At 42.2% G+C, this 14,530-nt stretch overlaps 1 protein-coding gene across 2 annotated transcripts in view; it reads right to left on the bottom strand.

Annotated features, from left to right (window-relative positions):
• si:ch211-236l14.4 (SITS-binding protein) overlaps nt 1-14,530 on the bottom strand; it is a 155,334-nt gene that overhangs the window by 37,783 nt on the left and 103,021 nt on the right. For both annotated transcript variants that reach the window (XM_059975361.1, XM_059975360.1), the window contains exons 6-7: nt 5,755-6,023; nt 2,799-2,935 (exon numbers count right to left, since the gene is read on the bottom strand). In XM_059975361.1, coding sequence (XP_059831344.1) covers nt 2,799-2,935; nt 5,755-6,023 — 406 coding nt within the window. The remainder of the gene's footprint in view (nt 1-2,798; nt 2,936-5,754; nt 6,024-14,530) is intronic.

Here is a 14,530-nt window from a genome sequence, read left to right as displayed (position 1 = left end):
TTTCCCCTCATCCTACCAATTACCTACCAGCTTGTACTCCCCCCACCTGTCCTCTTCCTTTCCAGTCCTAATGAAGGACCTAGGCCTAAACAGCAATCCACTCCAGGAAAGCTTGACTAGCTGAGTTCCTCCAGCATTTTGTGTGACCAGACCCAATATTCTGTGGTACAAAGTGATATAGGAATGGGAATTTGAAGGTCAGAAAGTCCAACGGTAGAGCAATTCCAAACACATATCTAAATTCTGTAGTAAAGCAGAGCTTTGGCAGTAAAAATGCATCCCAACATCACTGTTACAGACAATATCAGGAGGGGAAGTTGCAACCTCTGAAATATATACAGAAAATTGGTCAAGTTACCAGTAACAAACCAGAAAACTGTTGAATCTACAAAGTAGAATGACAGATCTTTGCTTAATCTGAAGTAATGGAATTATTCATTCTATTTAAAGAAAAGACTCTGAGGGAGACCTTTCAGGTATATGGAGGTATGTTTACTCCATGTATAATCTATGCTGTTGCTGTCCTGAGAGCACTTGATGGGACCGTTTAACCATATAACAATTACAGAATGGAAACAAGCCATCTTGGCTCTTCTAGTCTGTGCTGAATGCTTACTCTCACCTAGTCCCACCTGCCTGCACTCAGCCCATACCCTCTATTCCTTTCCTGTCCATATACCTATCCAATTTTTTTTAAATGACAAAATCGGGCCTGCCTCTACCACTTCTACTAGACCAGGGGTCGGCAACCCGTGGCTCCGGAGCCGCATGCTACTCTTTCATCTCTGTGCTGCGGCTCCCTGTGGCTTTGGAAAATAAATGATGAGTATTTAATTTAAATGTATTTTATGTTAGTTTGTTAGTTTTTGAAATGTAATTCTAAATTTGAAGATTATGGTGATCTTGTACAATCTAAATAAAACGTGTTTTTTGTCACTATTAATATACGTCACCTGCAATCATCGCAATGCAAATGTTTGGGAAAAGCTTCTGTGATTTCAGAGAGGAAAAAAACACATCATCCTTCCCGGTCACTCCCCTAAGCATCAATCCATCCCTACTGAATTCGACTGCATTGGCAGGTGTGAGTCAACCTGATCTTGAGATGGAACTGGCCGACCTAGCCGACAAAGACATATGGGTGTCCAAGTTTAGACGCTTGACAGCAGACCTTGAAGATGTTGCCCGTCAGAAGGCCGTTCTTGCTCAGAATCACAAATGGAGTGATATTGAAAACCTCTCCAAACCGGACAAACTTGTGTTCGAAACATGGAATGCTATCCCCAACATTTATGTAAACATTAAAAAGTATGTGCTTGGAGTCCTGTCGATCTTTGGATCCACATATGTATGTGAGCAGGTGTTCTCCAACATGAACTTTATTAAAAACAAACATCGCGCACGCCTCACAGATGACAGCCTGCGATCCTGTGTAAAGATGAAGGTGACGTCATACAGCCCTGATGTGCAGATGCTGTGCGCTGAGGTCCAGAAGCAGAAATCCCATTAACCAAGTATGATAAATATTTTAATTGCCTATTATATTACGTATATTCATATTTTTCATTGTTCAATGAAATAGTCCTTTTATTTTTCAGGTTGACAGCTGGCTGACGTTATTTTTGGTTTGCTGCTGGCGGACAATTTAAGTTCGGCGTTTTTCATAAATACAAGAAGGACTCAAATAGACGTTGAGTATTTTCCTTAAAAGTAACTTTCAACCCAACGTCTTTTTTTCGGAGTTCAAAATGTTTTTGTTGCATGCAGAAATGTAATTTCGTTTTCTCTGCAGGAGTTCATCGATTTCATAAATGCAACACATTATAGTTTGTTTATACATAGCATAAAGGCAAAAAAACGTTGTATGCAGTGTTATTTCATTTTAAATGTCAAACAGGTTTTGTGGCTCCCAGTGTTTTCTTTTCTGTGGGAAACGGGTCCAAATGGCTCTTTCAGTGGTAAAGGTTGCCGTCCCCTGTACTAGAAGCTCATTCCACACAGCTACCACTCTCCGAGTAAAGAAGTTTCCCCTCTTGTTACCCCTAAACTTTTGCCCCTTAACTCTCAACTCATGTCCTCTCGTTTGAATCTCCCCTACTCTCAATGCAAAAAGCCTATCCACGTCAACTTTATCTATCCCCCTCATAATTTTAAATACCTCTATCAAGGTTTAGAGGATGGAACTGTCCTAAATGGTTCATAACCTGTGCTGTAGCTGTCCGGATAGCTTTATTCATTGCCAAATTTTGCCACTCTTGATCATGGAATATCCAATAAGAATTAAGAGGGTAGGTTTTGTTTATATCAAATTGAGCTGTAGTTTCTAATGGATGTGTTAATTTCTCCAAATGGCAGAGAAGTGGCAATGTTTCAAATTGCAATGGAGGGAAAATATTGTGGACAGTGATGAGGATGAAGAAAGAGTGAAAGAGTGAAGTATGTGGAGACAGTATGTGGACAGAGTAGGAAGAATGGGGGAAGAGTAGGGGAGAATGTGGAGACAGTGAATAAGAGAGTAGGGAGAATGGGGAAGAGTAGGGGAGATTGTGGAGACAGTGATAAGAGAGCAGGGAGAATGGGGGAAGAGTAGGGGAGAATGTGAAGAGTGTTAAGAGGGTAGGGAGAATGTGGAGACAGTGATAAGAGAGTAGGGAGAATGGGGGAAGAATAGGGGAGAATATAGAGAAGATGGAGGGTCTGGGAGGAGAATGGCGAGTGAGGGACAGAATGAACAATGCTGACTGATGCAAGACAAGCATCTGTCAAGAACACAACATCACATATCACTGTTATATTACCTACTGCATCTGGAATAAAGAAACTGTATCCCAGCAAACTGTAGTGAAGGACAGAGGGAATGAGGCCTTTTAAACCTGCATAACTCCAGTCAGACTGTCGAGGTACCATTCGAACAAACACTGGCAAGTGGGCAGACCTAGAGTACACAAGACAGAAGCATTAAATGAGCAACCCTGTCACATTCTTAATTAAATAAACCTAAAATTAAATTAAGTTAAATCACATGACAATTTAAGGGGGAAGGAGGAGGAGGGGCAGGCCAGGACCGGAGGTGGTGGGGTGGGCCAGGATCAAAGTGGGGGGAGGTGCAGAACATGACCAAGGGTGGGGAGGCATGCTGGGACCAGAGTGGGGAGCAGACCAGAGTGGGTGGGGGCAAGGCTGGGACCAGAGTGGTTTTGGGGGCGGGGCTGGGACCAGAGTGGGGGTGCGAGTCAGGATCACAGTGGGGGGGGCAGGATCAGAGTGGGGGGACGGGGAAAGGACAAGACTGAAGGAGCAGGCCGGGAGCAGAGTGGAGGAATGCTGTGTAAATGGTCAGAGAGAATAAGAGTTGAGGGTTATTGGCAACAGAAGGAAATGGAGCAGAAGGACAGAGACTCAAAAGAGAAAAGGAGGGGGTAGAGAGAGAATGCTGCACATGTGGTGATATAGAGCAATAGAAACAATCCTAAATGGAAAAGGTTGCTGCACACTGAATGAGAGAGAGTGCTGCAAACATTAAGATGAGATTATTAGATATGCATAGCTATAGCAGAAAGAAGTTTTATTCTGTGAGTTACATTGGAAATGGGGAATTGTACTGCTGCAGAGGGAAATAGAGGTAGAGAGATATGGAATTACTGGGTGTAGAGAGGCTGCTATACAAGGGCAAAGCAGGAGAGATTTGCATACAGCAAGATTGAGTGGGAGATTACATTGATATATTATAGAGAACAACTGACTTGTATGTGGACTCAGAAGTAGAGATCTCTTAGCATCCTAGCTGGTATCTCAACCAAATCCAGAATGAAAACCAACTTCCCAATGTTATTTGCAGAAGAGTACTATATTATAGATGGCTGTTACATTTATTATCTTCCCTTTGTCAACACACCATCCATGTTAAACCATCTGTGAGGAGCAGCAGGCCACTATAGAAAAGCACACCCTTCTTTTCAGTGGGCAATATTTACCCTCACATGACTTTCATTGGCAAGGACTGGAAGACAAGGTGGTGTAGTCCTCTTATGTGACAGACTCCATCTGAAGTGCTGTGTCAGATTTAGATTCTGAGCCTTCCATTTCTCTGGTTACTCTTTGTCCAGTCCCAATTCTCTCTGATCTCCTCTCTCTCATCCACTTTATTCTTGGTCAGTAGTGCCCAGCTCCCAGTGCACCTTCTTCACACCTCTCAGCGCATGTTACACTCCTTGCTGTTCAAGTTTCACTCAGACTGCAGTCTGTTTATTCTTAAGACATTCAGTGTAGATACACTTAGCTACAATCACACTACAGTACAGGCAACCATCTACATCAATCCAGTTACTCTCTCTGTGTTACAAGTTAACTGAGAACAACACAGTTACATTCAGATCGCACTCCCTTGTTTCAATCACTCAAAGTTACAACTTGGGTTAATCATAGTCTCAGTTCCCTGTTTGTGTTACCACTGACATGGTTACCCTTAGTGCTAGTCCTGCTTGTTGTCAACCCTCATTCCAGACTACTCGCAAGACTACACCCATATAGTTAATTACACAGCACAGACACATGTCCATCAGCCCAACTTATCCAGCTGAGCTAGTCCCAATCAAAATTCAAAATAAATGTATTATCAAAGTACATTTACCATTTATTATACAACACTGAGAATTATTTTCTTGTGGGCACATTCAATAAATCCAATAACCATAACAAAATCAATGAAAAACCGCATCAACTGGGCAGACAACCAGTGTGCAAAAGCCAATAAACTGTGCAAATAAAAAAAAAGAAAGAAAGAATAATAATAAATAAAAAAAGCAATCTGTATTGGGAACATGAGATGACAAGTCCTTAGAAGTGAATCCATAGGTTATGGGAACATTTCAATGATGGGGCCAACAATGTTGAGTGAAGCTATCCCTTCCATTTAAAGAGCCTGGTTGTTGAGGGGTAGTAACTGTCCCTGAACCTGATGATGAGATTCCTGTACCTTCTTCCTTGCTTGTGTTTGGGCTATACTCCTCTAATGCATTCATATTCAAGTATTGTACGTGTATAAATGTATTTTAAACATTGTAATTGCACCACCTCTATAACTTCCTCTAGCAGCTCATTCCACATACCCATCATGGACTGTGTGAAAAGTGTGCCCCGATGGCCTCTTAAATCTTTTCTTTTTCATGCCCCCTAGTTTTAGACTCCTCTGTCCTGTGGGGGGAAAATCTGTGACCATTCACCTTATCTACACCCCTCATGGTTTTATAAACTTCTGTAAGGTCAACACGCAGCCTTTTTAGCTCCATGGAAAAAAGTTCAAGCATTTCCTTATAAATTCAAGCCCAGGCTGCCCTTATAATTCAAGCTCTCCAGTTCTGATAATATTCTCCTAAATCTTTTCTGCATCCTTTCCAGTTTAATGAAATCCTTCCAATAACTTGGTACCAGAACTACCCACAAAACTCCGTGTGGCCTCAGCAAAGACTAGTACAATTCTAGCATGATGTGTCAGAGACCCCTGTGTTCAATGTCCTGACTGACAAAGTTAAAAGTCCCAAACACCTTCTTCACAACCCTTTCAAACTGTGTCTCCACTTTCAATATACTATGTTTGCTGTATCCCTAGATCTCTCTGTTCTACAACACACTCCAGGATCCTACTTTGCGTCCCACCCTAGTTTAACTTGTCAGACATGACTACAGTCATTCTATACCCATAGTTTTGGTTAAACTTTGTCCTATTCTTGTATGTTCTTGTATGGTCTAACATACCTAGTAGCAGCTGATATAATTGTTGCATTTCCCAGCTCCTCTGCCAGCAGTGCGAACTGGTTGACATATTCATCTCCACAGAGTCGGCAGGAATGATACTGTGCCCGTCTCATGTAGGGGCTTCCCACTCCAACTTCCAGACTGATATAGTTGATCTTCATTCTTCTCTGCAGGCTGCGCACCTGCTCAATGAACCAGTCCTTTGCCTCCTCATTGCTGATGTTCAACTTCACCGCAAACCTCCCCTTCCACTTCATCAGGATGGGCCCCTGGGCAAAACAAGGGCAGAGTGATTTGGACCTGTACACAGAGTGTCACTATACAAATCCACCAGGTTATCCTGTACAGAGTGTCACTCTACAAATTCTAACAGTCACATGAAAGAGTGATTTCGACCTGTACAAAGATTGTCACTCTACAGGTGTCCCTGGTGAATTTGTAGAGTGACACTCCGTGTACAGGCCAAAATCACTCTTTCACAGACTGTTAGAATATGTATAGTGATGCTCTGTGTACAGGGGACCCTGGGAATTTGTAGAGTGTCTTTGAACAAATTCACCAGGGACCCATGTACACAATGCGTCACTCTACAATGGGAATATTTCCCATGCCCATACAGGCAATTTTGGCTGATAACAAAGGTACATAAATACTATTGATAACCTTGGGAAGTGGACTCTAAAAATATGGAAAACTATTATAAAAGAATATAAACTAGCGGGAGATATTGCAGTTCTTAAATGGTTTGAATATGACTCGGATTTTACGCCAAATAAACTGGTTGCTAGATTTAAGGACTGGACAGCTAAAGGAAGAAAAGTGCTTTGCAATATAATGAAAGAAGGAACACTGTTCAGTTTTGAAATGCTTAAAGAGAAATACATTGGAAAAACAAGACTTTTATCGGTATTTACAGATGCAACGGTATGTTAATAGGATGGTTAAAAATGTAACCAAGGCAAGAACATGTTTGATAGAGCTATTTAGAAAAGCATATAATTCAGATAACAGTAGTAGAAGCATTTCAAGTGTGTATAAGGGTTTGTCAAATCTTAAAACACATTAGACTTATACATTAAAACAAAATGGGAGATGGAAGGAGGGATAATTATATCTGAGAAAGAATGGAGGTGTCAATGGAAGTGTACCAGTTCACAGAAATGGAGGGAGTTTGGATGGAAAAGCTTGATATTTTATTACACCCTCTCAGAAGTCCCATTATGACAACTCCCTATTTGCTGGAGAAATTGTGGAAATTAAAATGCAAACCATTATCGTATTTTCTGGGAATGCCCAGAAATGGAGACATCTTTAAATGTGAAATACACTTAGAAAGTAAGACCATATATTTTGGGTATATACCTCAAGAATGGTTGAAAAGAGATAAATAGTTTTTGAATATACTGCTGGTGGCTGGTAAAAACTCTTACTAGGAAACGGTTATCACAGGAGAGCCCAACTTTAAATGCATGGATGGAAAATACAATAGACATTTACAAATTGTAGAAGATAACAGCATCTATTAATCATAAGTTGGAAAAATTGGATTCATACTGAGAAAAATGATTTCATTACATAATACCTCATAGGCCTGATTTTATCCTCACAAATCAATGAATATGTTGTAAAAAAAATCACTCCCTACTTGCACGTAGTTTCTCCTTTCATTTGTTCTTTCTTTCCTCTCTTTTCTATACGTGATTACCTCAGATAAATATTATATGGAGATTTTGGCACATATGACAATATCATATATATGTACAATATCTGAAATACATCTTATAGAAATGTTTGTTTGATGATAAACATACATAAAAGCTAAATTACACAAAAGAACAAATTTGCGAGGGAAGCCTGAAAACAGAGTGTTGCTATACAAAATCATGAAGGAAACCTGTACACAGAGTGTAACTATACAAATTCTAACAGTCAGTGAAAGAGTTATTTGGAACTGTACACAGAATGTGACTAGACAAATTCAGCAGGGACCACTGTACACACAGTCAGTATACAAAATCGCCAGAGACCCCTGTACAGAGAGTGTCACTATACAAATTCACCAGGAACCCCTATACACAGTGTGTCACTATACAAATTCACCAGTGACACCTGTACACAGGGTGTCACTCCACAAATTCACCAGAGACCCCGTACACAGAGTATCTTTCCCAAACTTCACCAGGGACTCCTATAGACAGTGCATCACTATACATATTCGAACAATCAGTGAAAGACTGAGGGATTTGTACCTGTGCAGAATGCCACTATACATATTTAACAGAGACCGCTGTACACAGAATGTCACTCTACAAATTTGCGAGGGAAGCCTGAAAATGGAGTGTCACTATACAAACTTACGATGGGCACCTGTGCACACTATCACTATACAAACTCACCAGAGACCTTTGTACACAGAGTGACACTATACAAATTCATGATGCCAGCCTGAAAACAAGAATGTCACTATATAAATTCATGAGCAGCACCTGTACACAGAGCATCATTGTACATATTCTGTCAATGAAAGAGTGATTTGGACATCTAAACACAGTGCCACTATACACCAGGAACCCCTGTCCACAGAGTGTCATTCCACAGATTCACCAGGGTCACCTGTACACAGAGTGTCAATCCACAAATTCACCAGTTTCCCCTGTACACAGAGAGTCATTCCATAGATTCACCAGGGATGCCTGTACACAGTGTCACTATACAAATTCACCAGATACACCTATACACAAATTCACAAATTAAACAGTGACCCCTGTACACAATGTAGCACTATACAAATTCACCAGAGACACCTATATACAAAGTGTCACTCCTCAAATTCACCAGCAACCCATGCACACAGAGTGTCACTCCCAAAATTCACTCAAGACCGGTGTACACAGAGTCTTGCTTGGCACCCCTATACACAGAGAGTCATTCTACAAATTCACCAGGAACACAGGCACACAGAGTATCACTCCATAAATTCACTAGGGGTAACTGTACTCACTGTGTCATTATACAAATTAACCAGAGACCCCTATACACAGAGAGTCACTACAAATTCACCAGGGACGCCTGTACAAAGAGTGTCCCTCCCAAAATTCATCAGGGTCCCCTGTACACAGAGTGTCACTCCACAAATTCACCAGAGACCCATACACACAATGTGTCACATTACAAGTTCACCAGGGACCCCTGTACACAGTGTCACTGTAGAAATTCACGAGAGACCCCTACACACAGAATGTCACTCTACAAATTCACCAGAGACCCCCATACACAGAGTGTCACTCCACAAATTCACCAATCAACCCTGTATACAGACTGTCACTTGATAAATTCATCAGGGACCATTGTACACAGAGTGTCATTTCCAAGATTCACCAGGGACCACAGGTGACAGATAGTCACTCTACAAATTCACCAGACCCCTTTACACAGAGTGTAATTCTACAAATTTACCAAGGGCCCCTGCACACAAAACATCACTATACATACTCTAACAGTAAATGAAAGAGTGATTTGGACATGTAAACAGAATGTCACTAACCCAGAACCCCTGTACACAGAGTGTCATACTACAAATTCACCAGGACCCCTGTTCACAGAGAGTCACTCTACAAATACAGCAGAGACCCCTATATACAGAGTGTCACTACATGCATTCAAACATTCAGTGAAAAAGTGATTTTGAAAGGCTGTCACTATACAAATTTACAAGGGACCATTCTATGCAGAGTGTCACTCCACAAATTCATGAGGGAACCCTGGACATGGAGTGCACTCCACAAATTAACCATGGACTCTAGTACAGAATATGTCACTATACAAATTCACCAAGGACCCCTATACACAGAGTGTCAATCTACAAAATCACTGGGGATCACTGTACCCAGAGTGTTGCTCAACAAATTCACCAGGAACCCTGTAAACAGAATGTCACTCCAAAAATTCACAGGCACCCTTGTACACAGAGTGTCTCTCCACAGATTTACCAGGGACCACTATACATAGAACATAGACTAGTACAGCACATTACAGGTCCCTCGGCCCACAATGTTGTTCCGACCCTCAAACCCTGCCTCACATATGACTCTCCCCCAACTTAAATTCCTCCATATACCTGTCTAGCAGTCTCTTAAACTTCACTAGTGTATCTGCCTCCACCACTGACTCAGGCAGTGCATTCACACACCAACCACTCTGAGTAAAAAACCTTCCTCTAATATCCCCCTTGAACTTCCCTCCCCTTACCTTAAAGCCATGTCCTCTTGTACCGAGCAGTGGTGCCCTGGAGAAGAGGTGCTGGCTGTCCACTCTATCTATTCCTCTTAATATCTTATACACCTCTATCATGTCTCCTCTCATCCTCCTTCTTTCCAAAGAGTAAAGCTCTAGCTCCCTTAATCTCCCTTTATTCATCCTCTCTAAACCAGGCAGCATCCAGGTAAATCTCTTCTGTACCCTTTCCAATGTTTCCACATCCTTCCTATAGTGGGGCGACCAGAACTGGACACAGTACTGTAAGTATGGCCTAACCAGAGTTTTATAGAGCTGCATCATTACATCACAACTCTTAAACTCTATCCCTCGACTTATGAAAGCTAACACCCCATAAGTTTTCTTAACTACCCTATCTACCTGTGAGGCAACTTTCAGGGATCTGCGGACATGTACCCCCAGATCTCTCTGCTCCTCCAGACTACCAAGTATCCTGCCATTTACTTTGTACTCTGCCTTGGAGTTTGTCCTTCCAAAGTGTAACACCTCACACTTCTCCAGGTTGAACTCCATGTGTCACTTCTCAGCCCACTTCTGCATCCTATCAATGTCTCTCTGCAACCTTTGACAATCCTCTACACTATCTACAACACCACCAACCTTTATGTCATCTGCAAACTTGCCAACCCACCCTTCTACCCCCATATCCAGGTTGTTAATAAAAATCACAAAAAGTAGAGGTCCCAGAACAGACTCTTGTGGACACCACTAGTCACAACCCTCCAATCTGAATGCTCTCCCTCCACCACGACCCTCTGCCTTCTGCAGGCAAGCCAATTCTGAATCCACCTGGCCAAACTTCCCTGGATCCCATGCCTTCTGACTTTCTGAATAAGCCTACCCTGTGGAACGTTGTCAAATGCCTTACTAAAATCCGTGTAGATCACATCCACTGCACCTTCATCGATATGCCTGGTCACCTCCTCAAAGGACTCTATCAGGCTTGTTAGACACGATCTGCCCTTCACAAAGCCATGCTGACTGTCCCTGATCAGACCATGATTCTCTAAATGCCCATAGATCCTATCTTAAGAATCTTTTCCAACAGCTTTCCCACCAGAGACATAAGGCTCACTGGTCTATAATTACCCAGACTATCCCTACTACCTTTTTTGAACAAGGGGACAACATTTGCCTCCCTCCAATCCTCCGGTACCATTCCCGTGGACAACGAGGACATAAAGATCCTAGCCAGAGGCTCAGCAATCTCTTCCCTCGCCTCGTGGAGCAGCCTGGGGAATATTCTGCCAGGCCCCAGGGACTTATCCGTCCTAATGTATTTTAACAACTCCAATACCTCCTTTCCCTTAATCTCAACATGCTCCAGTACATCAACCTCACTCATATTGTCCTCACCTTCATCAAGTTCCCTCTCATTGGTGAATACCGAAGAGAACTATTCATTGAGGACCTTGCTCAAACTATTCATTGAGGACCTTACTCCTCAAATTCACCAGGGACCCCTGTACACAGTGTGTAACACTGCAAATTCACCAGGAACCCTGTATGCAGAATGTCACTCCACAAATTCACAGCCACGCTTGTACACAGAGTGTCACACCATAAATTCACCAGGGAGCCCTGTACACAGAATGTCACGCCACAAATTCACTAGGGACCCATGTACATAGATTGTCACGAGAAAATTTCACCAGGGAGCCCTGTACACAGAGCATCACTATACATATTCTAAAAGTCAATGTAAGAGTGATTTGGACGTGTATACAGAGAGTCACTATACAAATTCACCAGGGATCACTATACACAAAGTGTCACTCTATCAATTCCCCAGGGACCCGTGTACACTGAAGGTCCCTGTTAACGATTTGGATGAAGGCATAAAAAATAACATCAGCAAATTTGCTGATGATGCTAAGCTGGGTGGCAGTGTGACATGTGATGAAGATGTTAGGAGAATTCAGGGTGACTTGGATAGGCTGGGTGAGTGGGCAGATACTTGGCAGATGGCATTTAATGTGAATAAGTAAGAGGTTATCCACTTTGGGAGTAAGAACAGGAAGGCAGATTATTATCTGAACGGTGTAGGGTTGGGTAAGGGAGAAATACAAAGAGATCTCGGAGTCCTTGTTCATCAGTCACTGAAGGTGAATGAGCAAGTGCAACAGGCAGTGAAGAAGGCTAATGGAATGTTGGCCTTTATTACAAAGGGAATTGAGTACAAGAGCAAGGAAATCCTCTTGCATTTGTACAGAGCCCTGGTGAGACCACACCTGGAGTATTGTGTACAGTTTTGGTCTCCAGGGTTAAGGAAGGACATCCTGGCTGTAGAGGAAGTGCAGTGTAGATTCACGAGGTTAATTCCTGGGATGTCCGGACTGTCTTACGCAGAGAGGTTAGAGAGACTGGGCTTGTACCACGCTGGAATTAAGGAGATTGAGAAGGGATCTGATTGAAACATATAAGATTATTAAGGGATTGGACAAGATAGAGGCAGGAAATATGTTCCAGATGCTGGGAGAGTCCAGTACCAGAGGACATGGTTTGAGAATAAGGCGTAAGTCATTTAGGACAGAGTTAAGGAAAAACTTTTTCTCCCAGAGAGTTGTGGGGGTCTGGAATGCACTGCCTCGGAAGGTAGTGGAGGCCAATTCTCTGAATGCTTTCAAGAAGGAACTAGGTAGGTATATTATGGATAGGGGAATCAAGGGATATGGGGACAAGGCAGGAACCGGGTATTGATGGTAATTGATCAGCCATGATCTCAAAATGGCGGTGCAGGCTCAAGGGGCCAAATAGTCTACTTCTACACCTATTGTCTATTGTCACTGCACATGTTCTAACAGTTAGTGGAAGAGTAATTTTGACCGATACATAGAGTGCCACTACACAAATTCACCTGGGACACAGAAACATAGTAACATAGAAAATAGGTGCAGAAGTAGGCCATTCGGCCCTTCAAGCCTGCACCGCCATTCAGTATGATCATGGCTGATCATCCAACTCAGAACCCTGTACCTGCTTTCTCTCCATACCACCTGATCCCTTTAGCCACAAGGGCCATATCTAGCATCCTCTTAAATATAGCCAAAGAACCAGCCTCAACTGTTTCCTGTGGCAGAGAATTCCACAGATTCACCACTCTCTGTGTGAAGAAGTTTTTCCTCATCTCGGTCCTAAAAGGATTCCCCTTTATCCTTAAACTGTGACCCCTCGTTCTGGACTTCCCCAACATCAGAAATAATCTTCCTGCATCTAGCCTGTCCAATCCCTTTAGAATTTTATACGTTTCAATAAGATCCCCCCTCAATCTTCAAAATTCTAGTGAGTATAAGCCTAGTTGATCCAGTCTTTCTTCATATGAAAGTCCTGCCATCCCAGGAATCAATCTGGTGAACCTTCTTTGTACTCCCTCTATGGCAAGAATGTCTTTCCTCAGACTAGGGGACCAAACCTGCACACAATATTCTAGGTGCGGTCTCACCAACGCCTTGTACAACTGCAGTAGAACCTCCCTGCTCTTGTACTCAAATCCTTTTGCTATGAATGCCAATGTGTTGCCCTTAAGGCATTCGTTTAGTTTATTATATTTTTGCTTTAGTAATTCTTTGTAATCATTTTCTAGTTAAAGTTATGGCTGTTGAAAGTAAATTCGTTGTCTGTGATATATCGCGGCATGCGATGACATCACACCCGGTTTCACCGTGTCTTGTGGGAAAATACCGGTGTGGAGAAACGGGAAGGCGGAGGCTTGTGTGTGCAGGATCAGCGCGAGAAAAGTTTTCTTTGTACGCACTAGAAACATCATAGAAGCAACGCCATAAATTCATAAGATAATCGATATGTTGAAGTAAAAATGTTAACGCTGATTCTATTAAAAGTAATGACGGTTGATAAAGTTTATGTTCTTTGTTATTTAAAGAGTTGCTGATAGTTTGTGTTGAAGTGTATTTAAAGCCAGTCGATGGCTTAGGTAGATTCTGACTGTATGTTGTACTTTAATGTAATATAGTTTGTAGTTTTACTTTTACAAGTATTCATGATGTAAATGCTATGCCAAGAAGGAAACAAATACTGTGTATATTTTGTATTGTTTTATAAACAGTTTTCATCATACGTTAATGTGGAAGAGTGAACAGTAAACGGTTAATCTTACAGGGATCACGCCTCAATGATGCCAGTTTAAACTTGGTGTTTAGTTCAGAGTTTTTACACCTGTGCGAGAACACTACAGTGAAAAGGCGGCATTACCTGGTGTTTTGACGAGTGGTACGATGGCCACGCGCTCAAGTGTCAAATCCTTGCCATCCAGTGCCAGAAGCAGTAGGGCATCAACAAATAAGATTGCCCACACAAGAGCTAAAGCAGAAATCACCAAGGTGCGAGCATCATATGCTGAACAGGAAACAAAGCTGAAAATAGAAAAGGCTGCCAGAGAAGCCGAAAACCAGTTGGAAATGGTAAGGATAGAGTCAGAGTTAAAAGTGCTGATGCTACACCGAGAAGCCGAAGCTGCCAGGGTGGAAGCAGAAATATTAGAAAA

The sequence above is a fragment of the Hypanus sabinus genome, chromosome 7 (assembly GCF_030144855.1).
Source record: "Hypanus sabinus isolate sHypSab1 chromosome 7, sHypSab1.hap1, whole genome shotgun sequence".
In the NCBI taxonomy this organism is placed as follows: domain Eukaryota; kingdom Metazoa; phylum Chordata; class Chondrichthyes; order Myliobatiformes; family Dasyatidae; genus Hypanus; species Hypanus sabinus.
This window is presented reverse-complemented; position numbering and strand designations above follow the sequence as displayed.